This window comes from Ovis aries, chromosome 17 (assembly GCF_016772045.2).
Source record: "Ovis aries strain OAR_USU_Benz2616 breed Rambouillet chromosome 17, ARS-UI_Ramb_v3.0, whole genome shotgun sequence".
Taxonomy (NCBI): Eukaryota; Metazoa; Chordata; class Mammalia; order Artiodactyla; family Bovidae; genus Ovis; species Ovis aries.
Window position 1 is genome coordinate 63,569,865 of NC_056070.1, and position 26,598 is coordinate 63,596,462.

At 53.3% G+C, this 26,598-nt stretch overlaps 1 protein-coding gene across 3 annotated transcripts in view; it reads left to right on the forward strand.

Annotated features, from left to right (window-relative positions):
* TRPV4 (transient receptor potential cation channel subfamily V member 4) overlaps window positions 1-26,502 on the forward strand; it is a 44,887-nt gene extending 18,385 nt beyond the window's left edge. For 2 of the 3 annotated variants that reach the window (XM_042234702.2, XM_027956636.2), the window contains exons 3-16: window positions 1,279-1,451; window positions 6,186-6,338; window positions 6,983-7,123; window positions 7,775-8,073; window positions 8,887-9,066; window positions 10,475-10,633; window positions 10,846-10,938; window positions 11,182-11,255; window positions 12,373-12,538; window positions 12,777-12,843; window positions 14,651-14,967; window positions 16,259-16,386; window positions 18,558-18,679; window positions 19,387-20,040. In XM_042234702.2, coding sequence (XP_042090636.1) covers window positions 1,279-1,451; window positions 6,186-6,338; window positions 6,983-7,123; window positions 7,775-8,073; window positions 8,887-9,066; window positions 10,475-10,633; window positions 10,846-10,938; window positions 11,182-11,255; window positions 12,373-12,538; window positions 12,777-12,843; window positions 14,651-14,967; window positions 16,259-16,386; window positions 18,558-18,679; window positions 19,387-19,544 — 2,230 coding nt within the window. In that variant the 3' untranslated portion in view covers window positions 19,545-20,040. Of the gene's footprint in view, window positions 1-1,278; window positions 1,452-6,185; window positions 6,339-6,982; window positions 7,124-7,774; window positions 8,074-8,886; window positions 9,067-10,474; window positions 10,634-10,845; window positions 10,939-11,181; window positions 11,256-12,372; window positions 12,539-12,776; window positions 12,844-14,650; window positions 14,968-16,258; window positions 16,387-18,557; window positions 18,680-19,386; window positions 20,041-26,182 lie in introns of those variants that run through there. The other variant, XM_042234703.1, reaches the window with a different exon arrangement.
* Window positions 26,503-26,598: the final 96 nt, after the last annotated feature.

Sequence of the window (26,598 nt, forward strand, 5' to 3'; positions counted from 1 at the left end):
TGAGGATGGGGGCGGGGCGAGGGTGTTCTTTTCATTTTTGGCTCAAAGGTCACAGTTCGGGAGCAGATGAAATGTGGGCTGCCCTAGCCTGTGTGCCCCCCACCCCAATGTCCAGAAGCACCTCTTTTCCCTTCCCTGGCGCCCTGTCGCTGGAGGCCCCGTCCTGGGGGGCAAGGTCTGGGCCCAGGAACAGCTCGGTGACCGCTCGGCCCTGGGCCCCGCCTCCTGTCTGACTCCCTCTCTGCCCCCCTCCACTCTCCCGTTCGCACGCTCTTCCTCTCCTGTCCCTCCTGTCTTCATTCACAGCCTCCTCCGGCCCCTGTGTGTGCTGGGCGCTGGGTGGGTGAGGACGCGACAGAGTATCCCTGCCCTCGGTGCCCCTGGCCTAGCTCTGCGCCAGCTCTTTGTCTCTCAAAACCTAGCGCACAGTAGGTGCCCAGTGAATGCTTATAGAATGGCTGATTGACTCTCTGTTTTTTCCCTTCTTTCCTTCTCCATCACTTCTCCTCCCCCAGCCCTTCCCACCTTATTCTTTCTCCACCCACCTCTGCAGCTCAGCGTTTCTTCCGCACATACAGGCTCCGGACACCCAGTAGCACTAAATAATAACAGGAACAGCAGCTAATGTTTACCAGTGTTGACTGTGGTGGGGCCTTGAACTAAGCATCTACGTGCACGGCCTCATTTGTCTCAAATGTTTGTTGAATGAATAAATCAAGCAGTGAATGATTTGAATAAATGATAGAGTTGCTTTATCTTTTAGTCTGGTGTTCCTCCTTTCTGTCCTTAGTATCTTTGTCTCTTCCAGTCTCTGGCTAATTGTGCACTTAATAAATGACAAATAGATGGATGGATGGGTGGATGGGTGGGTGAATGGGTGGAGGGATGGAAGATTGGATGGGTGGGTGGGTGGGTGGGTGGATGGATGGGTGAATGGATGGGTAGAGGGGTGGGAGTGTGGGTAGTGGATGAATAGGTAGATGGGTGGGTGAGTGAATGGGTGGATGGTTGGATATATGAATGGGTGGGTGGATGGATGGATAGATGGATGGGGACCTTGTAAGCTTCTGTCTGTCTCCACCCAGCACACAGTAGGTGCTAGGTAGAGTGTTGGGGTAAAACATTCCTCTGTGTCTCCAGATGTCTCTCCCCTCTCAGCCTGGCCCCTTCCTAGGGCTCCAGCTGCCCTCCCCTACAATCCTCCGCCCTCTAAGGCTAGAGACCATGAGGGTGGGCAGGGGATGAGCCCTCCTATCACCCCGCTTCCTCCCCCCTCAGGAAGCAGCCACAGAGCCCCAAAGCTCCCGCACCCCAGCCGCCTCCTATCCTCAAAGTCTTCAACCGGCCTATCCTCTTTGACATCGTGTCCCGGGGCTCCACCGCTGACCTGGATGGGCTGCTCCCCTTCTTGCTGACCCACAAGAAGCGCCTCACGGATGAGGAGTTCCGGGGTGAGCCACCCAAGAATAGCAGGCGGGCCAGCTGGGGTTTGGGGGATGGCATCAGGGGCCCCCTTTCCCATCAGTGTCTTCTCTTGGGTCAGTGGGCTGCACTAGCCAGGAGGAGCACTGGACAAGGAGTCTAGTCCTGTGTGTCCTTTCCCATATTACTTAACCTCTCTGGGCCTTGGGTGCCTTTCTTCATTCAGCCTTTGTTTATGGAAAGTGTCACAGGTAAGCAAGGTCACATTATAGGCTGTTTCTTTACCATCTGAGCCACCAGGGAAGCCCAGAGTCTACACACCTGGGCTCAGATCCCACCTCTACCACTTAAGGGATCCTCAGATCCCACCTCTACCACTTAAGGGATCCTTGGCCTCTCTGAGCCTGTTTCCTCATCTGTACCCTGGGGAATAATCACAGCATAGCCCTGGCCTCTGTGGCCAGAGAATCCCATAGTGCCGAGCACAAGGCAGCCAGGGTCCCAGAAGCCCCTGTCCTGTCTGGGGAGCTCTGGAGGGGGTCGCAGGTCATTCCTCTTCTGCTCTCCAGGTCCGAGCCCTGCCCCTGCCCAGTTTTCCGGCTCCCCACTGTAGACTGGAGCCCAGTCACCACTGCCCTGGGACGTAGCCCAGGCAGCTCCCTCCAGCCTCGTCCAGGCTCAAACATCCGCCCCAGGGCACTGGCTCCCTCCGCTGCCCCGGCCTCTCTGCACATCGGGGAGGGGAGCCTGTGAACCCCTCCACCCAAGTCAGCCACATACTGTGTGCCAGGTACCAGGTGAGCTGTCATTAACTGGCCAAGTGACCCCACAAATCAATATAAAATGTCGAGAACTGTGGCACCTGCCAGGAAGGAGGGCCTGTCTCAGGTGGGCCGGCCACAGTAACAGGGCTGACGAAGCTCCAGGGAGATCAGGTATTTGGAGACTTTAGGTATTTTAAGCAAATGAAGCGCCTAAATAGGCTGACCGGGTCTGCAGTGTATTTTTCACATATACCTTTACCAGCCAGACTCTCTGAACACCAAAATGATACTCTGCTGTATCACTGTGTCCATCAGAAGAGAATTACCGGACTTACCAAAAGCGTTCATTCATGGTGCCCGGCCAGGGCGCAGAGAGTATGGCCTTGTTTGGGGCATGAGCTTAGAGTTGTGGGGGGATGGGGTCCCCCTCTCCCCTCAGAAGGTCTCCGTGATGCTGCCGATCTCATTTGGAGATAAACCACATATAAGCCCTGGCCAAACAGCCCCACCTAGCCCCCCAAGTTCACCAGGCAAAAGTGGGGAGCTTTGGGGTGGAGGGAGCCCCTGTGAAACAGAAATCGTGGTGCTTTGCCTTTGGTGGGCAGAGCAGCGCCAGGCTGGACTTGCCAAGACTTCTGGTTTTTCCTGAGTTCAGGACTGGGTCTCTGAGCGCAGGCTGAGTTCAGGCGAGTGGGTCTGCGTGAGCCTGGGTGGGGGCTCTAAGGCCGGCTGGGGGGAGGTTCCTGACATTGTACCGAATAAGGCAGGTGTAGAGGGGGATTTACTGTGAGGCCCATTGCTTAGGCTTCAGGATCCTCTCTTGCCCTGGCCCCCAATACATCCGTGGACCTAACTTGGAATTGGTAGTTGCGTGTTCATTTCAGAAACAGGATCCCCAAATTGCATGTCTCAAGCTCCTCAAACACTGGCTCCACCCCTGCATGTTTTTCTAGCCAGAGGTTCGTGAGCTCATTAGGGGAGTCAGTGACCACCCCCTCAAAAGTTTGACAACCTCCAACAGAACAGTTTCTTTAGGGCCCCTGGCTCCAGCCTCCCCAGTGGGCAAAGCCACTTCGCCACCTGGTGGTGGAGTCCTGTGACTGCAACCACGCCTGATTTCTGGCTGAGCCCTATTCTTGGCTTCATATCCCAGGACCCAGGTTGGCAGCCCCGTATCCTGCTACAGTCCAGATCAACGGTGTGGTCCCACATCCTACATAAACCACTTGAGCCCTTGTGGTTTGGAATTCCTTGCAGTGCACAGCATGCCCCTTCACGGAATGTGTATTTACTCAACAAGTGGTTATTGGGCCCCTACCAAGCATCAGGTCCGGTACTGGCCTGGGGCAAAAGATGATGAACAAAGCAGACTTGACCTCAAGTTTCTCTCAGTCTCAGGAGTGAGACCGACATTGATTAAGCAATCACAGAAACAAATAAACAATTACAACCTGTAACTGTGTGTCCACAAAGAAGCTGTGCTGGAGGATTCGACTTGATCAGGAAAATCTGCGAGAGCTTCTGGGAGGAGGTGACACTTGAGCTGAGTCTGAACGAAGTAGAGTTAACCAAGTAAAAACAGGTGGGGGAAGGATTAGAGGGAAGGTTAAAAAAGCGGCATGTGCAAAGGCCCTGTGGCTGACCATAACCAGAGTTGAACTCAGTTGCTATGTGGAAAGTGGATTCAAGGATGTCCAGAGGAAACCAGGCAGGTGTCCTGGGCATGTGAGAGAGATGCTGGCTGGGCTGGGTTGGTGGCAATGGGGGTGGAGAGTGGTGGAGGGCTTGGAGAAACAGGTAAAACTGGTGGGGACTCGCTGGGGGAGAGGGTGTGCACAAGAGGTGGGATGGAGACGAGTAACAGAGGTTTTGGCTGGCTAGGGACATCAGTGTCTAAGAAGGGGACACGTGCAGACCGGGTTGGGGTCTAGGGAACGAAAGATGATGAGGTCAGCATGGAGAGTTGCGACAGTTCTAATTTTCTAATTCCCTGTCAGTTCGGAAACAGGACTGATCCACCTCCAGGCTCGTGAGTCTGAGCAGACTCCCCAGGGGCCTTGGCCAGCATTTGCCGCCCCGCGCCCCCCACCTTATGCAGATGGAAAGCTGAAGGCTGTTTTCATTCAGTACATAGTTACCTGCCATCGACACTGGGCTGGGCGCCAGGGATGTAGCAAGAAATAGCCAGAATGAGGTTCGTCTGAGCAACTTCACTCCTGGGGCAGTGGGACTGGAATTCAGGTCTCTCTGCGTCCACGGGTTTTTCCCGTTCTCTCCACTGATTCCAGGTATCTAAGGAGAGTCTTGAAAGCATTTCTGGTAGAATAATAACTGCAACAGTATGACTTATTGAGAATGCCTGTCTACCTGGTGCTGGGCTCATCAACAGCTATCTGTTAGCCTATGATTTCCCTTTATAGGCTCAATGTAGTTAGACAGGAAATGGAAGTGGAGAAAAGGTCACATACAAATCAGAAATGGGGAGCAAAGCCTGATGTGAGCTCCAGGGATCCTGGCTCCAGAGCGAGCCCCTCAGCCCACCCCTGCCTATCCTGCTTCCTGTCCCATTCCTGGGCCCTTTCCTGCATCGGGCTGTGTTGCCCCGTGCCTGGTTAAAAGCCAGTTCTCTTGTCATTGACTCTCTCTTTTAAAGGTATAAATCCACTCACATCACCATAAAAATTAATACAAGGGAAAGAAAATTGCAAAGGGACATTAGTAAGCATTAGGGGGAGGTGTTAAAGATCCCTTAGTACCAAATGGAGACTGACTTCACGGGAGAGATTTGACAAGGGGCTGACACCTTGCACACTTGGGCTTTTGCTGTTTTTATTGCTGCCTCTGCTGCTGCTGCTAAGTCGCTTCAGTCATGTCCGACTCTGTGCGACCCCATAGATGGCAGCCCACCAGGCTCTCCCGTCCCTGGGATTCTCCAGGCAAAAACACTGGAGTGAGTTGCCATTTCCTTTTCCAATGCATGAAAGTGAAAGTGAAAGTGAAGTCGGTCAGTTGTGTCTGACTAGTAGCAACCCCATGGACTGCAGCCTACCAGGCTCCTCTGTCCATGGGATTTTCCAGGCAAGAGTACTGGAGCGGGTTGCCATTGCTGCCTCTGCAGGAGCCCCCAAATCCTCTAAGATAGTTTCCTGTCTATTATGGCTCACAGCCCCCACTTCGGGAAACGCTGCACTCCCTCTTCTCCCCTCTAGGGGCGCTACTGCACCCGCTTCATGGGTAAAGGATCTGTGTTCAAGCAAAGGCTGCCTCCTGGGTCTGTGACTGAGCGACCTCACTTTCACTTTTCATTTTCATGCATTGGAGAAGGAAATGGCAACCCACTCCAGTGTTCTGCCTGGAGAATCCCAGGGACGGGGGAGCCTCGTGGGCCGCCATCTATGGGGTCACACAGAGTCGGACACGACTGAAGCGACTTAGCAGCAGCAGCAGCAGCAGCAGTCCTCATGAGCAGATTAAAGGCTCTGAGAAGTCCTGTAGTGAAGACATGGTGGCAATTGGCTTTGATTAACTCAGCATTCCCCCTTTTTATCTGATTTTTTAAAAGTCCCCTCCAGAGACTTCCCTGGTGGTCCAGTGGTTAAGACTTTGCCTTCCAAAGAAGGGGGCCTGGGTTTAATCCTTGGTCAAGAAACTAGATCCTGCTTGCTGCAGATAAACCAATGCAGACAAATAAATATATTAATATATATTTTTTAAAAAGTTCTTCCCCCCCCCAAAAAAAAAGTCCTTCCAAATATGCTTTGGTAAGTACCATTTCTCTACAGGCTGCAGCTTTCCATGTTTTAAAGAACTTCTGCTCCTCTGAGTTTTCTTTGACCTTCTCAGTACCCTGGGGTGGGGTCAGGGAGCAGATAGGGGCCAGGCTCAGAAAGGAGAACACGGCCAGGACCTCTGGCTCCCTGCCAAGTGCCCTGTCCCCTGCTGCCCAGCAGTTTGGGCCTTGGGCTGAGCACTCCTCTTGTTGCACGTGTCTCCCCGCAGAGCCATCCACCGGGAAGACCTGCCTGCCCAAGGCCCTGCTGAATCTGAGCAACGGCCGCAACGACACCATCCCCGTGCTCCTGGACATCGCCGAGCGCACGGGCAACATGCGGGAATTCATCAACTCGCCCTTCCGAGACATCTACTACCGAGGTGGGGCCCTGGGCTGGGCGGGAGGGGGACTCCCTCTTCACTTGTCCAACCCCTCCCCACCCCCAGCAACACCTCATTTCATCCTGGGCCGCGAGTGCCAGCATGTCCTGGAACCAGTTGTGGAGTGAATGAGGAATGGACTGAAGAACAACAATAACTACCCCTTCCAACTTTTAAATTCTGGGTTTCAGAATTGAAGGTTCCAAGGTTCTCACATGCAGTGAGCCAAAGGTGCTGTGAACCTGGAAACCCGGACCCAAGATGCTCTGGTTTTGGAGACTGAGGCTTTGTGACAATGGTCCTGTGAGCCAACAGCTCGAAAAGGCAGCGGTGTCACCAGGCCCAGCTCCCTGGTCTAAATTCTGAGATCCATGAATCCACCTTGACGTTTCGGATTCCTGAATGTCAGATTCAGAGGCTGTGAATTTTGCGTCCCAAACCCTGTGAGGCCACGATGCCCTTGTTTCCTCTGGCGTGAAAGGCTCTTACGTGTCTGCAGAGCCCCCGCATCTGGGGTCCTCCAAGTCAGATATCCCGTGAGCCCAAACTCTGGTGGGTGTGACTCAGCACTGGGGTGGGTCTCCACCTGGTCAGGGCTGTGTGCTCCCCCTGCCCCCCGGTGACTGTCTCCCACTCCCTCCCAGGCCAGACCGCCCTGCACATCGCCATCGAACGCCGCTGCAAACACTACGTGGAGCTGCTGGTGGCCCAAGGAGCTGACGTCCACGCCCAGGCACGAGGCCGCTTCTTCCAGCCCAAGGACGAGGGCGGCTACTTCTACTTCGGTGAGGAGGGGCCTGGTGGGGGCTGGGGCACATGGGGCTGAAGCTGGGGGCCACGGGGGGTACCCGGTGGTGCTGGCAGTCCTGACACCTCCCGAGACACCAGGGCTGCGCTGACCACAGGCCCAGACGGAGCCCAGGGCACAGGCCGCCTCGTTGGTCTTGGTCACTGAGGTCTCACCTTTGAGGAAGGGAGCGTCACCTTGCTTGCCTGAGCCTCAGCCGTCCTGTCTGTGCAGCGGGCATCATGATGGGATCAGAGGGATGTGGTGGGCTGTTCTCTCCCCCCACACAGACCTTATCACTCTCATCCTCTGGTCTGACTCAAGCTGGCACTGATGGTCAGATGCAGGGTCCAAATGGCATCACTACCATGGCCCAGTTGGACCCATGAAAGATTTTAAATTTCACCCCTGCTTAGACACGTTATTAGGGGTTCAGAGACAAAGTTCCTCAAAGAGTCCCTCACAGCCTCCAAGTCGCGTGGCCATACCTCAAAGAGCCACGTCCGTCTCCCCGGGGACATCGCCCCCAGACAGTTGCAGTCGGCCAGGGCTTGTTCACATTGGCCATGGGCGCTGTGTCCAGCGTCACGGCATCTCCCCGGGGCGGGGCTCCGTCACTGAGCCGGCCCCCCGACCGCCTGCCCCGCAGGGGAGCTGCCCCTGTCGCTGGCCGCCTGCACCAACCAGCCCCACATCGTCAACTACCTGACGGAGAACCCGCACAAGAAGGCGGACATGCGGCGCCAGGACTCCCGCGGCAACACGGTGCTGCACGCGCTGGTGGCCATCGCCGACAACACCCGCGAGAACACCAAGTTCGTCACCAAGATGTACGACCTGCTGCTGCTCAAGTGTGCCCGCCTCTTCCCCGACAGCAACCTGGAGGCCGTGCTCAACAACGATGGCCTCTCGCCCCTCATGATGGCCGCCAAGACGGGCAAGATTGGGGTGAGCGTGGGGCCGGGGTCACTGTACACACACACGCATGCGCGCGGGGGCAGCTGCTGCTGGCGCCTGTTATTAATGCGCACGTTCACCTCCCATCCTGCCCACCCCAGAGTACAGATGTGCTAGCTCAAGAACTTGCTGTGGCTCCCTACTGTCCAGCAAGGCTGTTCAACTTCATCCCAGAGCCTCTCTGCTCATCCCACCCCGCTGGATGCTTACCGCCCCGCTCCCACCAGCCAGGGCAGCCACTGACAGAGAGCTGCGCCCCAGAGCTGTAGCCCTGCAGTACTCCTCTGCCCTCCTGGCTGGGCTTCTGGCCCAGCCCCTAACCTGCTGTGTGGCCTCAGGGAACATCCTCTTTGTCTCTGAACCTCTATTTCCTCATGGGGGCTTCCCCGATCACTCGGCGGTAAAGAATTACCTGCAGTGCAGGAGACACGAGTTCAATCCCTGGGTCAGGAAGATCTCCTGGAGCAGGAAATGGTAACCCACTCCAGTATTCTTGTCTGGGGACTCCCATGGACAGTGGAGCCTGGCGGGCTACAGCCCATGGGGTCACAATGAGTTGGAAACCACTGAAGCAACTTAGCATGCGTGCTATTAGCTCATCTGTCAAACAGGATGGTAAGGGCAAGAATTAAACCAGGTGATGTGAGGAAAGCGTCCAGCAGGTGCTCAGTAAATGTTTTCCCTAGCCCATCCTGCTCTCTGGGGAGGTGCTATTTGCTGGAGTCCCTCCCATGTGAGTGGCCCAGCGGCAATACCCCTGCCCACACCCCCGCAAAACCCCCTGATCCTCCTCCCCCCACACAGATATTCCAACACATCATCCGTCGGGAGGTGACAGATGAGGACACCAGGCACCTGTCGCGCAAGTTCAAGGACTGGGCCTATGGGCCGGTGTACTCCTCGCTCTATGACCTCTCCTCCCTGGACACGTGTGGGGAGGAGACCTCTGTGCTGGAGATCCTAGTGTACAACAGCAAGATCGAGGTGGGCGCAGGGCAGGAGGGGCCCTGTGGACTGGGTGCAATAGAAGAGGCCAACTGAGTGCCCAGAATGGCATCTGGCACGGGGGGGAATGGCAGGATTGTAAGGGTCAGACTTCAGGGGCATGCAGGACTGGTTTAGGAGCCTGGCGCTGTAACTGACATGCTGTGTGACTCAGGACAAACTCCCCAGTCTCTCTGAGTCCCAGCTTCCTCTTTGGTACCATGCGGATAAAAATTGAGCATTTCCCATTGGGTTGCTGGGAGGACCAGATGAATAGCCGGGCGCAGGGTAAACATTATGTGTCAGCTATTATCATTAGCATTTGTTATATGAAGTTTTTAAAAGCTCTCTTTTTAACTTAGCAGTATTTTATGAACATCGTTCTGCACCATTAAGTATTCTTCTGCAGTATCATTGCTGCGTGGAAATGTACCACATTCTAATTAACCATTCCTCTATTCTTGGTCATTTGAGTTTGTTTCTACACTTAACTATCAGGAATAACATTGCAGTGGCATCTTTGTGGCTACCTCATTGCACATATCCTTGATGATAAAGAAACTCAAGTCCTTAAAGAGTCAGGATGCTGCACAAATGGGGCAGAAAGCCCTGGGGCCTGCATACAGAAGGTCTTCCTTCTAGCCCTGGCTCTGTGAGTTTGGACGGATGCCTTCTCATACCGGAGCTCACTTTTCTCATCTTTCAAATCAGTGATCAACCTGATTTAAACTGGGGGTGGTGGTAAGTTTTAGCATCTCTGCTGCAAACTCTGATTGATTGGTAGTGTCTGCCCAGGAAACTGTATAGAGAACTGTTGTGTGGGACTCAATTATTGCTGTCTGTCCTGGGTTCAGACTTGGAAAATTGTGGTGAGTCAAGTATTTATCATCTTGGGGCTAAATTTCCCAGTTTCCACTTCCTGAATCAGAATGTCTGAGGTTGAAACCCAGGGGTTTATTTATTTATTTGCACTAAAAATTTTTTTGGCTGCAGCATGCAGGAACTTCGTTCCCTGACCAGGGCATCTAATTCACGCCCCCTGCCTTGGGAGTTAGGAGTCTAAACTACTGGACTGCCAGGAAAGTCCCCAGGGATTTATGTTTTTTAATAAGCTCCATAGGTGATTTTGGTGCCAGCACCTTGGAACATCCACTGATTAGAGTTTGGGGACCACTCAAACATCCTGAAAGATGTTCTTTCAGGAGCTTTCTAGCTCTGGGTTCTATGTGTCTAGAACAGGCTGGAAGGGTAAGTTGGGACAGAACTGGGCAGGGCCTCAAATGCTGAGCCCAGAAGTCGGGGTGTCTGAAGAATGGATCAGGAGGAGAAAGAGCTCTTGGGGCAGAGGCTGGGGGAAGGCGTACTGGAGTCAGCCTGCCCACCCCCTGCCCACCCTGCTCCCCCACAGAACCGCCATGAGATGCTGGCCGTGGAGCCCATCAACGAACTCCTGCGGGACAAGTGGCGGAAGTTCGGGGCCGTCTCCTTCTACATCAACGTGGTCTCCTATCTGTGTGCTATGGTCATCTTTACCCTCACTGCCTACTACCAGCCTCTCGAGGGCACTGTGAGTGGCTGAGAGTGCGGCAGGAGCTGGGGCGCAGCTGGGCCCCCTGTGGGAGGGGCTGGAGAAGGCTTGGAACAGGGTGGGAAGGCGCCCCCACACCCGGGGGAGGAGGGGTAAGGGAGGAGGCTCCACGGACCCAGAGGCTGGGCTGTCGGGGAACATCTGGATTTGGAGGGGCTGGGTGAGAACTTGCATGCCCCTTGCCCCCCCAGCCGCCATACCCTTACCGCACCACGGTGGATTACCTGAGGCTGGCCGGCGAGATCATCACGCTCTTCACTGGGATCCTGTTCTTCTTCACCAATGTGAGCACTTGGCCCCAGCCTTACCCTGCCTGGACCCTCCTCTCTCTCCACCTCTTTAATCTGTTTAATGTTTGGCCTCACCCCATAGCACGGGGAACTTCCCCCACCAGGGCTCAGACCCATGCCCCCGGCATTGGGAGCGCCGAGTTAGTCTTAACCACTGGACCTTCAGGGAAGTCCCCCTCCACCTCTCCACGCTTCTGCTGACTCCACCTCTCTCACCCACCTCCTCCCCTCCTCCAGATCAAAGACTTGTTCATGAAGAAATGCCCTGGAGTGAACTCTCTCTTCATTGACGGCTCCTTCCAGCTACTCTAGTGAGTAGAGGTCCCTGGGGTGGTAGCTTCTGGGTGAGGAAGGTGGAGTTGGGAGGGACATCCTTGAGGTTTGGTGGTAGGGGGTGTGTGTGACTCTTATTAGGAGTGAACTCACCCAGCCTGATCAGCTACTGTAGCCCAAAGTCAGGCCATTGTCAACTAAAAGAGTCCTCTGGTTAAAGCAAGATCCTGGTTGCTAGAGAGTTATCATTATATGCACTGTGGGTAAAAATAAATTTAACCTCTTACGCTTGTGAGTGATTGCTAATGCCTGCCAGGAGTGCCCATGTTAAGAATCTTAAGGCTGTGTTTGTGTTCAGTGGGAAAGAGTGCTGGGATTGATTAATGATGTCTGCCTGGGGCTCAGGATGGATTGCAGCCTGTGTGTTACGTATTTTCCCTTTTGCCCAGAGTTAGAGAACAATGGAAATTCTGGGGTAGGACTCCATGCTTCCACTGCAGGGGGCACAGGTTTGATCCCTGGCCGGGGAACTAGGATCTCACATGTCACATGGTAGGGCAAAAAAAAAAAAAAAATTTCGCTTAGCCACAAAATCTCCACTGAGAACTACTGAATCTTCCTCTAGCAACTCCAAAGGACATCTCTTTGGGATCTGGTAGGGCCCCAGGACAACTACACACACGTCGGTTGCCAATTAGTTTTTTTAAGTAATTATTTATTTATTTGTTTGGCTGCACTGGGTCTTCGTTGCTGCACGCAGGCTCTCTCTGGCTGCGGCGAGCAGGGGCTACCCTCTATTGTGGTGTGCGGGCTTCTCCTTGCGGTGGCTTCTCTTGTTGTGGCACACGGGCCCAGAAGTGGTGGCACACAGGCTTAATTGCCCCGTGGCATCTTCCCGGACCAGGGACTGAACCCCTGCATTGGCAGGCGCCTTCTTAACCACTGGGCCACCAGGGAAGCCCGGTTGCCAGTTAACTGAGGATTCTGGTTATCAGGATGCTGGGGAACCCCGTGAAGCCACGTGGTCTCATGGTCTCTCTTCTGGGTGTCATCGGGATGTCCTAGTCCCTAGAGGGCTTGGGGGCCTGCCTCCCGGTCCAGGTCTCATGTCCCCCCTCCCCTCTGGCTCCTCTCGTGGTCTCTGCCACCCCGTAGCTTCATCTACTCCGTGCTGGTGATTGTCTCAGCGGCCCTCTACCTGGCGGGGATCGAGGCGTACCTGGCTGTCATGGTCTTTGCCTTGGTCCTGGGCTGGATGAACGCCCTTTACTTCACCCGCGGGCTGAAGCTGACAGGGACCTATAGCATCATGATCCAGAAGGTACGGGCCAGGCGGTTCCCCCTGGACTTTTGTGTGTCCTTGGAGGGAGCTACACGCACCACATTCGCGCAGACAGTGCCGCTGGCCCTGAGGCTGTGGGGCGGTGTGGGGGCAGCGGGCAGGGCCTGGACATGGGGTGGGGCAGGGTGGAGCTGCAGAGAAGGTGTGGGATGAGGAGCTGGGAAAGCGAGAAGCCATGTATCTCATCTCTGCCTCCTGTTCCCACCGGGGGGTCTAGATCCTCTTCAAAGACCTTTTCCGCTTCCTGCTGGTCTACTTGCTGTTCATGATCGGCTATGCGTCAGGTGAGCCCTGGGTGCCCAGGCGGGCCTGGCAGGGGTGGCACCAGGGCTGGAGCAGCCGCCATGGTGTATGGAGGAGAATATCCAGCGTTTGTAGGGTTCTCATTGTGTGGCTGGCATTGAGCCAAGTCCTCTCCCATCCCTGCCTCGTTTAATCCTCCCAACAAGTCTATAAGGGAAGTGCGTTTCTTGTGACCTTTACAATTAAGGAAACTGAGGCTTAGATTAAGTAAGGTTAAATAACGTGCCCAAGATCAAAAGCTAGGAAACAGTAAAACTGTCATCTTAGCTACTATGGCAAAAGAAGCCGCCCAAAAACTTAGTGACTTTAAACAACCACCCTTTTTATTTTTGGCTATGTCCTGCAGCATGTGGGATCTTAGTTCCCCAACCAGGGATTGAACCTGTGCCCCCTAAAGTGGAAACATGGAGTCTTAACCGCCAGGGAAGACTCCCAAACAGCCACCATTTGTTATTATGCTCAAGTCCATGGGTCTGCTGGGTGCTTGTGCTGACCTGGGCCAGATTTGGGCTCCCGCCTCTGTGTTTGCTGGCGGATTGGCTGCAGATGACTAGTGTAGCTAGGGCTGGCCTCCACTGGGGGTGACTTTGCTGTCTTCCTCGGGGTCACTCATCTCTAGCCAGCTAGCTTGGACTTGGTCACATGGTGGTCTGAGGGTTCCCAGATGTGAGCAGAAGTGTTTGAGGTCACTGACTAGCACAGCGTCACTCTCTCTCTCACTTTATTGGCCAAAGCAAGGCTCAGCCTGATTCAAAGAGTGGGGAAACAGGGGAATTCCCTGGTGGTCCAGTGGTTAAGACTCAGCGCTTCCACTACAGGGGACCTGGCTTCGATCCCTGGTCTGGGAACTAAGATCCCATATATCGTGTGAACAGCCAAAAAACATAAAGAGTAAAAATCAAAGAGTGTGGAAATAGACTCTACCCTCTTGGTGGCAGGAGCTACAAAGCCTCTACTAGGCTGTATCCTTGATGTCACGATGCCTTGGGACCTCAGTGGCATAGGCCATGGGGGCGGGACCAGAGTTGGGGAAGGTAATCAAGCTGTTGGGCTGGTCCCCAAGGGGCGGCTGACTGGCCATCCGATGCCCAGGATCCAAAAGGGAGCAGGACTCGGAGGCTTCATCTGGGCTTCATGGGAAGGGATGAGCACCACAGTTAGCTGATGTCTGGAGGGGGTGATGGCCTTAGTGAGCACAGCTCTGGGGGCAGTCAAGGCTGGTACCTGGTTTCACCTTCCTCCCTTCTTTTCTGTGCTGCTGTGAGCTGGGAAACAGGAACACGAGAGTGAGTCTGCCCCTGGAATGCTGGCATCCCAGACTCCCAAGACCTCTAAGAACAGTCAGCTCAGTGAGGTTCTCCTAGCCTTGGCACTGTTGACATTTGGGGTCAGACAGTTCTCTGTGGTGGGGACTGTCCGGTACATGGTGGCATGTTCGGCAGCATCCCTGTTGTTGGCCCAATAGGTGCCTGTAGTGTCCCTTCTCCACTTGTGACACCAAAAATGTCTCTAAACCTGCCAAAGGTGCCCTGGGGGACAAATAATCCTCGGTTGAGAACCACTAGACTGAGTCCTGGGACCCTCTTCCTTGTTAATAAGAGTTTGTGGAAAGAGCAAAGGCTTTGCATGCAGGAGGACCCAGATTCAACCACTGGCTTGGCTTCCACTCTGGGTGACCTTGGGCCAGCCTCCCTGCCCTCCCCAGGCCTCAGTGTTCCCCTCCATCAAATGGGAAGGGGCCTCCCCACCTCTCACCCTCTGTGACCGTCACTGCCATCCCTCCTGCAGCCCTGGTCTCGCTCCTGAACCCGTGTGCCAACTTGAAGGTGTGCGACGAGGACCACGCCAACTGCACGGTGCCCACCTACCCCTCGTGCCGCGACAGCGAGACCTTCAGCACCTTCCTCCTGGACCTCTTCAAGCTCACCATCGGCATGGGCGACCTGGAGATGCTGAGCAGCACCAAGTACCCCGTGGTCTTCATCATCCTGCTGGTCACGTACATCATCCTCACGTTCGTGCTGCTCCTTAACATGCTCATCGCCCTCATGGGGGAGACGGTGGGCCAGGTGTCCAAGGAGAGCAAGCACATCTGGAAGCTGCAGGTGAGCCCGGCCCGCCGGCCGCTCTGCCTCGGGGCCACCTGGTCTGCTGCACCTCCTCGGCCTGGCGCCCTGGGCGAGCCGCACCACCCCGTTCCGCCTCCACTTCCCCGTCTGTTTAATGGGCACGGATGAAGCCTGCAGGTCTGTTTCCTGGAGCCACCTAGTGCATTTCCGGTGGCTTCTTGCCTGACCAACAGCTCAGCTTCCCTTGCAGTCCCATTCATGGGATGCAATCCCCCTGGCTCCAGGGAGGAAGCGCTCTGGGCACCGGAAATGCTCAGAGAGCCTCACATTTCAGTGGGGGTTTGGCATGGAGCCTGGGGGCAGCTTCCGTGCCCTAGCCGGGCCCAAGACGCCAGGCTGGCATGGGAGCAGGTCACCCCAGAGCTGGGAAGCACCAGCATCCTCATCAGAGGGGCTCCCCACGCCCCCTGCCCACCTCCCACCCCAAGCAGGTGTGTTGGGTGCGGATGCACTGGGGAGCTGCTGTCTTTGTTTCCCACAGGTTTCTGTGCAAGGCTAGGGAGCAGAGGGCCTGGGGGGAGGGTGTCACAGCCTGCCTGGCTGCAGGCAGTTCAAGAACCTGGGTTCCTGATAAACAGCCTTACCACGAGGCCCAGGAAGGCAGCACCCACACTTACCATGACTTGGCATATTTTCAGGAAATGGCACAGTGAGGAAAAACAACTCCACAAGGTCCTTCCCACAGGTCTGGGTCTCAGGGGCCCATCTGACCTGCTCTTACCCTTTATCCCTACTGCTTCCTCCCCTGGGGCCTCAGTTTCCCCGCTGGATGTAACTCGTAACATGCCAACTCGCAGCCTGTGGACTAGATTTGACCAGCAAAGATTTATTTGTTTTCCGCATCACTATGTATTTTTTAAAAACTTAATGCAAAAAAATTTTAATTGAGAGATTTCATAGAAAAATCCAGATTTCTGGCCTTTCTTGAAAAGTTGGAAGCCTGGCAAGGCGGGCCCACATTCCTGGATGGATGAGAGGTGGCTGCCCCCTTCACACGGGGTGGGGGTCTCCTGCACCCCCTGGTCTGCCCCAGTCCCCACCCCTCCCTGGGGATGCCCAGCACTGAGGGAACGCCTGGTGTTCTGGGGCACGGGCTGCTGACCCTTCCTTCATTTTCTCCGGCCAGGCGCCTGTAGGTATTTGAGTCTTTAATGCAGGGGTAATGGGAGCGAGAAAGCCTGGTTCTCTGTGTCATTCCTGGCTTAAGAACAGTTAGGCAAGGCCGGGCGCGGCTCACCCGCCGCCTGCCCACCCTCTCTCCCCACAGTGGGCCACCACCATCCTGGACATCGAGCGCTCCTTCCCCGTGTTCCTGAGGAAGGCCTTCCGCTCCGGCGAGATGGTGACCGTGGGCAAGAGCTCAGACGGCACTCCAGACCGCAGGTGGTGCTTCAGGTGAGGCCGGGTTGGGTGAGACCACCGGGCCTCCGTATGTTTTCTACCCATTGCCACTTCTGAGCCATTGAGGCCCCCAGGGGCCTGACTGGAGCTCAGTTCCACTGGCTGATCCTGTGGGTTCAGTTCTCAGCCTCGGTTTTTTCATCTGTGAAATGGGGACAATGATAGCATCACTCTCTTGGCCAGCTGTATGTATTAGATGGGTTGGCATGTGAGATGTGCCCGGCCAGCCCCCAATGCACATTGGGGCAGACAACCTGAAGCAGCTGGTGTTACTGCTCTCTCCTTTGCTGGAAGAAGCAGACTCAGAGGCAATGCTTACCCCATGGCACCACCCTCTACTGGTGATACAATAGAATGGGTTTCAGGGCTTCGGTTTTAAAAAAATATTTATTAAAAAAAAATTAAATAAATAGATAGATAAAATTTTATTTGACTGCCCTGGGTCTTAGTTGTGGCCTGCAGGATCTTCGATTCCTCAGTTGTAGCTTGCAGGATCTTTAGTTGTGGCATGCAAACTCTTAGTTGCTACATGTGGGATCTAGTTTCCTGACCAGGGATTGAACCCAGGCCCCCTGGGGTGCAGATTTAGCCACTGGATCCCCAGGGAAGTCCCCTCAGGGCTTTGATTGAAATGGAGAAACTGAGTTATCAGCAGCTTCCGGGACTTGGGATGTTACCCAGATGCATGGGGAATACCAGCTTCTTAGGAGGAACCCCTGGGAGGGCTCATTCTTTGTAACGTGGTTGCCAGCATGGAGCATCAGCATCATGCTTGGAATCAGGCAAGTCTGTTTCCACTATGACAGCCCCCACTGCACAGACCTGTTTTGGATCCAAAGTTCAAGTCTTGACTGTGATTTAACACCTTTGTGACCTTGGACAAATAGTTCAAGAAGCTTCCGTTTCCTCATCTGTAAAATGGGAGCAAAGGATGTATCTTCCTTGCTGGGTCCTGACCCATAGCAGTTGCCCCCCAACCCAGAACAGAAATTGAATAAAATTAGCTTAAAGATAATTTTAGAAAGTAAAAATTGGGACTTCCCTGGTGGTCCAGTGGCTAAGACTCCTCATTCCCAATGCAGGGGGCCCGGGTTGGATCCCTGGTCCAGGAACAAGATCCTGCATGCCACAACTAAAGATCCCACATGCCACAGTGAAGATCACATATCCCACGTGCCACAACTAAGACCCAATGCAGCCAAATAAATATTTTAAAACAGTAAAAATTATCTCGAGCCCATTTGGGCCCTATAACCTGACTTTATGAGAGTGTCTCAATATTAAGAGTGAGAATATCAAGAAAGAGGATGTCCATCCACAGATGAAGGATATGTAGCCATACAAATGTCTTTGCAGGGAATGCGATACTATTTAGCCAATGAAAGGAAGGTAGTGCTGATGCTGGCTACGTCGCGGATGGATCGTGAAAACCTGACGCTAAGTGAAAGCAGCCAGACACAGAGGCCACGTACTGAATAATTCTACTTAACACAGAATGTCTGGCATAGATAAATCCACAGAGACAGAAAGTAGAGCAGAGGTTGCGGGGGCTGGTGGGGAGGGGGATGGGGGGTAACTGCTTAATGCGCACAGAGTTTCTGTTTGGGGTGAAGAAAAGGTTTTGGAACTAGGTAGTGGTGATGGCTGCACAATCTTAGGAATGTATTTAATGCCACTGAATTGTACACTCTAAAGTGGGTGAGGGACTTCCCTGGTGGTCCAGTGGTTAGGACTCTGAGCTTTCACTGCCGGGTCCAGGGTTCCATCCCTGGGTAGGGAACTAAGATTCTGCAATTCAAGTAGAGAGGCCAAAAAAAAAAAAAAAAGAAGAGAAAGTGAAATAGCAAATTTTATGTTTTATCTATCTGTCTATATATATTATCAGAAATTTAAACAAAAAAACAAGGACTTCCCTGGTGGTCTAGTGGCAAAGACTCTACGCTCCCAGTGCAGGGACCTGGGTTCAATCCCTGGTTGGGGAACTAGATCCCAAGTGCTGTAACTAAGACCTGGTGCAGCCAAATAAATAAATAAATAATAACTTTAAAAAGAATTTTTTTTGAAGAATAAGAAAATGTAGGAGGGTGTGCTGGAAGGCTGGAGCTTGGAGGCTGCCTGGGGGTGGGGGGCTCTCCTTGACCCTCTATCTGCGGTGGCCCCACCAGGGTGGACGAGGTGAACTGGTCTCACTGGAACCAGAACTTGGGCATCATTAACGAGGACCCCGGCAAGAACGAGAACTACCAGTACTATGGCTTCTCGCACACCGTGGGCCGCCTCCGGAGGGGTGAGTTGGGGCGGAGCAGGGGGGCGGTGGTCAGGGGAGGTGTGGGGGAGACTGAGGGGCACAGACGGGGAGCCCTGGTCATCCTCAGCACCGTTTTGTTTGGAGCAGTCCGGTCCCTTCCCTGGGACTCAGTATTCACGTCTGTAGAATGGGAGGGTGTGCTGGGCTGGCCGCCGAGCTTCCTCTGCTGCCAGTGAAAGCCTGGGCTCTCGCTTCCACTCAGCCGAGCACAGTCGGGAGGCCCTCGGCTCGCAGGCCTCCTGACCCGGGCTTGAATCCTGATTCTTTCATTTCACTCCTGTGTGTTCCGAGGCGGGCTCCATGACCTCTCTGAGCCCCAGTTGCCACCTCTGTAAAACGGGGATAATATACCTCCCCCTTTAGAGCACTGACTTCCCTGGTGGCTCAGACAGTAAAGTGTCTACCTACAATGCGGGAGACCCGGCTTCTATCTCTGCGTCGGGAAGATTCCCCTGGAGAAGGAAATAGCAACCCACTCCAGTACTCTTGCCTGGAAAATCCCGAGGACGGAGGAACCTGGTAGGCTGCAGTCCGTGGGGTCTCAAACAGTTGGACACAACTGAGCGACTTCACTTTCCTTTTCCTTTCGACTCCTGCTGAGTGCGCGGGACCCCAAAAGCACGCGATACACAGGCGCATGCGCTGTCTGGCCACCCTCACCCCGCCCTCCGCCGCTCTCACTACAGATCGCTGGTCCTCGGTGGTGCCCCGCGTGGTGGAGCTCAACAAGAACGCCAACCCGGACGAGGTGGTGGTTCCTCTGGACCACGTGGGGAACCCCAGCTGCGACGGCCACCAGCAGAGTTACCCCCCCAAGTGGAGGACTGACGACGCCCCACTCTAGGGCCTGCGGGCAGGAGCAGGGTCCCCTCCACCGCCCATTTCCAGTCCAGCTGCATTTCAGAGGTGCCACCCATCGGGGTGTGCCCCGCCTCGTACCCTCCTTCGACCCCCAGAGGTGAGGGCCGGGCAGATGCCGGGGAGGCCCCAGGACCCTCTGGTCTCCAGGCTCCTGCCCTGCTACCCCACCTCCCTGGCCCGGGCACGGGACGCCTGGTCGCCTGTCTCACTCCCATGGAGTCACAGTAAGGGACACCAGGGTCTCCGCCCACCAGGACTCAGCCCCCTGCCTCTTCATTTATTTATTTGCTCTGCTCTCAGGAAAGTGGCCCAACCCCCAGCCCCGAGCCGGAGCCTGGCCTGGGCCCCAGGACCCCTTCCCAGGTGCAGGGCTGGCTGCACAGGCCACCCTGGGCTGAAGTGCAGGGGCTCTGATGAGGGGCCGGGCCCTGGGTGGGTCTGGGATTGTCGGTGCTCAATAAATGTTCATTGATGGTGGAGACAGTTGGGAATATGGTGGAGACAGTGGTAGCAGGCATGCGGGGGGAAGACAGCACAGAGACCAGTGAGCAAAGAGATACCTCTGTGGTTGGGGGTAGGGTGGGGATAAGAAGGCAGGGCAGGAGTTAGAACCAAGACCGTGTTCAGGGTGATGGTTGGAGGGGCTGGACTCGGAGGGCGGTGGTGACTGAGAGATGGGGGTGAGCTTGGGGTGTGATGGGGAGGTGGAGATGAAGGGAAACAGTTAAGTCTCCAGAGGTGCTGGGAGAGGTGATGACGTTGGTGGGGGAAAATGATGCCAGTGGGGGATGGTAAAGCTCGTCATGGCCGAGTGATGCGGGTTCCGGGGGAGTAGGCAAGCAGCTGGGAGGGGCAGAGCAGAGGCGGAGACGATAGCCACGGAGGTGGGTGAGCCATCCGGTGTTCAGTGGGGTGATGGTGAGGGGGAGAGCAGCCTTAATAAGGACACCGGGGCCCACTGGAGTCGGGAGAGAACCTTTGGTTGAGACCACGCACCAGCAGAGCCATGAACATGAGCCGGAGCTTCCCTTCCGAGGGCCGCCATTCTCCCCAGGTCACACCCCACTGCTGATCCAGCCCCGGGGCAGCTCCAAGCCTCCGGGCATGAGAAGGGGCCCTCCAAATACCCGATCCTGCTGCTCCACCCTGGATGAATCTGCAGCCAGCTGGTTTCCCTCTGACCTCCCAGGTCCCCCGGTCCTGGCTTGGACCCCGTCTTAGGTCCCATCTGAAGCTTCAGTTGAGAAGAGCTTTGGACTCTGGAGGACCTGGCCAAGGACAGCTGCAGTGGGAGACACACAGGGTGTGGGGTCTGAAGACCCGGCTTTGCACCCTCTGCCCAAACAGTGGGAATAGGTCACTTCTCTGTTCCCTGTTAGAAGGATGTCAGTTACTTGAAGGATGGGAGTCTCTTCAGCTATCGCAATGAAGCGGAGAATGAAGGGGAGACTCGTATTACCACTGAGGGTGGCTGGGAGGGGGGTGCCAACCTTCCCACAGACCGGTTCTTTCCGTCTCCCTTTGCATTGGCTTCCAAGGGCTGATGGGCTGCCCTTGCGGTCCACGGATAACCCAGCTTCTCCCAAGGCTACTTGCTTCCTCATTCCAGCATTCCTTTTTTCTTTTTTAAATAATTTTATTTCTTTATCTTCGGCTCTGCTGGGTCTTTGTTGCCGCACAGGCTTTTCTCAGGTTGTGGTTAGTGGGGGCTACTCTGGTTGCAGAGCACGGGCTTTAGCCCTTGGGCTTTAGTGGTTGCAGCACGCGGGCCCTAGAGCGCAGTAGCTGTGGCGCACGGGCTTAGTTGCTCTGCGGCATGTGGGATCTTCCCAGACAGGAATGGAACCCGTGTCTCTGGCATTGGCAGGTGGATTCTTTACCACTGAGCCACCAGAGAAGACCCCGGCTTTCTTAATGGAGGTCCCAAGAGCCATTCTGTTTGGATGGACGTGGGTCACATTGTCATGCCTGGGGTGATGGGATACCCATCCCTGGCTGAGCCAAGGCTTCTGGGAAATGGTAGGTAGTTCCTAAACTCTTGAGACTCAGTGTCCTCATCTGTAAAATGGGCGCTGACTTTGTGAAGGTCAGGTGATTCCCTGGGCTTTTCAAAGAAGAGAGAATTGTGGCTGTGGTGTTCATACATTAACATGTTTGGGGCAGCAAGTCACAGAAGACTTATGTTGGCTTGACGAAAAGAATATTATCTCAGCAAGATGTCCCAAGTTAGGGAGGGCAGTAAGGCTTGTTAATTCAGTCTCTATGATTCATTAAGGGTTCTGCCAGCTCATTATTCCTTCAAGTATTTATCAGGCACTGTGCTAGTCACCACCCACCAAGTGTGCTGGCTTTCCCCCCACATGTGCTGTGCTTAATGGCTCAGGCATGTCTGACTCTTTATGGCCCCATGGACTGTAGCCCACCAGGCTCCTCTGTCCATGGGGATTCTCCAGGCAAGAATACTGGCATGGATTGCCATGCCCTCCTCCAGGGGATCTTCCCAACCCAGGGATTGAACCCAGGTCTCCCACGTTGGAGGCATATTCTTTACTATCTGAGCCACCAGGGAAGCCGTGGGGCTCCATCAGAGACACAGGGCAGAGCCACTATTTCAGGCATTTCTCCCAGATTCAGAGGCACCCAGGGCTTCCCTGGTGGCTAAGATGGTAAAGAATCCACCTGCAATACAGGAGACCCGAGTTCGATTTGTAGGCTGGGAAGATCCTCTGGAGACGGAAATGACAACCCATTCCCATATTTTTGCCTGGAGAATTCTATTGACAGAGGAGCCCGGCAGGCTACAATCCATAGGGTTGCAAAGAGTTGGACACGACTGAGCAACTCACATTTTTGTTCAGGGGCATCCAGATGAAGGAGAAATGGTACTTCCTGTGTCTCTTTCTATGAGAGATGTTTTCCCTGAAGTCCCCTAGCCAACATTCCCTCTTGTATTATTGGCCAGAATTGTGTCATGTGGCCCGTGCTTCAGCCAATCAGCAAGCTGGAAGCAGCAGTTGTCCTAAAGCAGCAGAACGCAATATAGAGAAAGGAAGTTTCCCCAGCCAGGTCTTGGTTCTGTGGGAAAGGAGGATGTGGAAACCACTATTGCCTCTGCAGCCAGATGCCCTCCCCACCACCCCATCTTTCCACTGGAAGGCAGGCAACGTTGTCACGGAACATGCTGTGACTTATCTTGGGGCCATAGGAGGTCATTTCTCTAGGAGTTTTGTGATGGGTTGGCCGACAAAACCAAAACACCCTGTTAACTCAAAAAGATTCCATAAATTATTGAGGTGAATGCAGAATGCATTCTTTTAAAATAATGAAATCGTTGTAGGGTATGACTTTTCCTCTGGGAACATTTTTAGCTAAATAGATAACAACTCTTTCAATTGTGATTTTCTAAATAATTTGATGGTGTGTGTGTTGATTTTCTGTAAGGTTTTCAAAAGCTGTTTTAGGGGAATTTCAAATATTCCCCAGCCGTTGAGATTTTGTTTGTTCCTGTAAGATCCTAATGATGACCTTTGCCAATCAAAGGACAGGGCGTGAACTGGTGGTAGGTCAAAATATTTTCAGGAGACACTTTGCCCATAGAATTGCTTAGAGGAAAATATCCCTCCTAATTATGACATGGTCTCTGTTTGATGCTTCTGAGCTGTTAAGGCCTTCCTAACACTAATCTCTCTTTATGGATAAAAACCTGAGGCTCAGAATCTCTGAAAGGAAGAGCTAGAACCAGGGATGATATTAACTTCTCCAGGACCACAGGGACTGAGGATGAGGGGAGAGAGATCCCAAGGAAAGTTGGGATGCTGATACTTGTGCTAGACTGCAGCAATGGTCCTGACTCTCCCCTTTAGCCATTCCTTTCCAGTACCACCTTTTTCTTTCCACTGTGGGCAGAGCAGGACTTGTTCTAACCAATGGGGTGTTAGCAGACCTGCCAAGGCCAGCAACTAGGAAGATGAGAGGTACGTGGAACAGAGCTGCGTCATCCCAGGCAAGCCTCACAGAAATCAGAGGGCCCCCAACCAACATGGGACCAAAAACTTTTTTTTTTTTTTGGTATGCCATTGAGTTTTCGTGATTTTGTTCAAGTGCAAGTCATCAATTTTGTGGCAATAGCTAACGAATACAGACAATAGAACAAAGAGTAACCGGAACCTGGTCAGGCTACAAAAACCTGAATGTCCATTGCACTCCATGTTATAGATGGGGAAACAGAGGCTCAGAGAGGGGAAGACTTGTGTCCAGGGCACCCGGCTGGTAAGTGGCAGAGGCAGGATTTGAACCCAGGTATTCGCAGATGACGCCACCTTTATGGCAGAAAGTGAAGAGGAACTAAAAAGCCTCTTGATGAAAGTGAAAGAGGAGAGTGAAAAAGTTGGCTTAAAGCTCAACATTCAGAAAACAAAGATCATGGCATCTGGTCCCATCACTTCATGGGAAATAGATGGGGGAACAGTGGAAACAGTGGCAGACTTTATTTTGGGGGGCTCCAAAATCACTGCAGATGGTGACTGCAGCCATGACATTAAAAGACGCTTACTCCTTGGAAGAAAAGTTATGACCAACCTAGACAGTATATTCAAAAACAGAGACATTACTTTGCCAACTAAGGTCTGTCTAGTCAAGGCTATGGTTTTTCCTGTGGGCATGTATGGATGTGAGAGTTGGACTGTGAAGAAGGCAGAGCGCTGAAGAATTGATGCTTTTGAACTGTGGTGCTGGAGAAGACTCTTGAGAGTCCCTTGGACTGCAAGGAGATCCAACCAGTCCATTCTGAAGGAGATCAGATTTCTGGGATTTCTTTGGAAGGAATGATGCTAAAGCTGAAACTCCAGTACTTTGGCCACCTCATGCAAAGAGTTGACTCATTGGAAAAGACTCTGATGCTGGGAGGGATTAGGGGCAGGAGGAGAAGGGGATGACAGAGGATGAGATGGCTGGATGGCATCACTCGATGGACCTGAGTCTGAGTGAACTCCGGGAGTTGGTGATGGACAGGGAGGCCTGGCATGCTGCGATTCATGGGGTCGCAAAGAGTCGGACACGACTGAGCGACTGAACTGAACTGATTCTCCTCATGCTGGAGAAGGCAATGGCACCCCACTCCAGTACTCTTGCCTGGTAAATCCCATGGACAGAGGAGCCTGGTGGGCTGCAGTCCATGGGGTCGCTAGGAGTCAGACACAACTGAGCGACTTCACTTTCACTTTTCACTTTCATGCATTGGAGAAGGAAATGGCAACCCACTCCAGTGTTCTTGCCTGGAGGATCCCAGGGATGGGGGAGCCTGGTGGGCTGCCGTCTATGGGGTTGTACAGAGTTGGACACAACTGAAGCGACTTAGCGGCATTCTCCTCATGCCAGAGAGAAAAACACTCTGACGCCTGGAGGGGTGAGAGTTAGTGAGGCCAGATCACTTCTGCTGTGGGTGAAGACCCTGGCTGTCTCCTATCGTTAATGCTGAACCCTGGAGCCTGTCAGTTTAAACATACCCCTAACTTTATCCCAACAAGGATTTCTTATTATGTGCATGCGTGTGTATTTAATAATGATAAAGCACTTGTATGTCATATTTGACAGCAGGGCTTTTTTCATCCCAAGTTTAAAGCACTACCGGGAAATAATTAGTGCTACCAGAGTAAAAAACAAAGGGACCCCATCAGAGAAGACAGTTGCAGAAACTCTCGGATCTTAATTGAACAATTACCTCTTATGCCTATGAATAGTTCATTATTACATGCCCTGTTATTATTAGCTGTTATTATTGTTTTAGATGAATGCTGGGAATTTTTTAAAAAATCAAAAGCCGTTTTCAACCACACTGTTCATCTCCCCCTGGCTTTCACACACTCCTGACATTTCCTATGTAATAATGTCTTAGTCGGCAGTCAATTTTCTACACCTCACCTGGATAACGGTGTATTTGGATCATTTTGGTTGTTTGGATGGAGTGGTTAAATACTCCAGGCCTCTGTTCATACTGTTATTAATTTTTGACTCCTTGGTGAAAGCATTTGCATGAGAAGCACCTCCCGCTTTTTATTTTTTAGGAATCTGAAGTCCTGGGGAACAATGAGGAGATCTTTGTTCATCCCAACCTTTTGGGACAGAAACAAAAGGAGGTGGTGGTGATGGAGCCAGAGGACAGAGTAGAAGCCGCCTTGGGCAGTAAAGACCCAGGCCCCAGGGAGGGAGGGCAGGAGGCTGGGTCAGGAGAGGCCAGGCTGGGCGTCTTGTGACTTTGGAGGGAAACACAAAAAGGAGGCGACAAATGAGCTCATGTAAGGCATCTTCCCTGCGTTGGGTGCTGTGCTCAGTGTTTGGAACTGTGTGTGAGCGCTTATGAATTGGTGTGGATGCCTCTCTGGAAGTCAGACTCTCTCCCTTATTCACAGCACCTCATTTCGTTCAGAGCTCTCCTCTCTACAATCATGGGCTTTCCCCAGGCGCACCCGCCACTGTGGTTCTATTTCCCTTACTAGGTACTGGTATAGGAATAGCCACATGAATGAGTTCTGGACCCTGAGACAAAAGAGAAAGTCTGCTGAAGGAGGAGGAATTTGGGGGAAATAAGAGAATTATAAGAAACACTGTCTTCTCTTTTGCTAGGCACCATCAGGACTGGGTGTGATGCCTGGAACTGTAGCAGCCATTTTGTGATCATGAAGGGGTTTAGTGGAGCAGAAAGAAGAAAAGGACTTGGGTACCTGATCTCACCGTTGTGCTAGTGAATTAACCAACTCTGGAGCCATCCTACCTTAGGGTTTCTTATGATTGTTTGAGATAGCAATTTTTTTTTTCTCATTTATACCAATGCGTCAGGGTTTCCTATTACTCTGCCAAAATCATGAAGACAAGAACAAACTTTTCTGCCTATTTTATAGATGAAGAAAGTGAGACTCAATGAAGTAAATGCATTTGCTTAAGTACACACAGCCTGGATGTGGTGGACTCGGCATTTGAACCCTCTGTCTTAGAAGGAGACCCCTGCTGGGAGGTGGCAGGATTTTTTTTTTCTTCAGTCT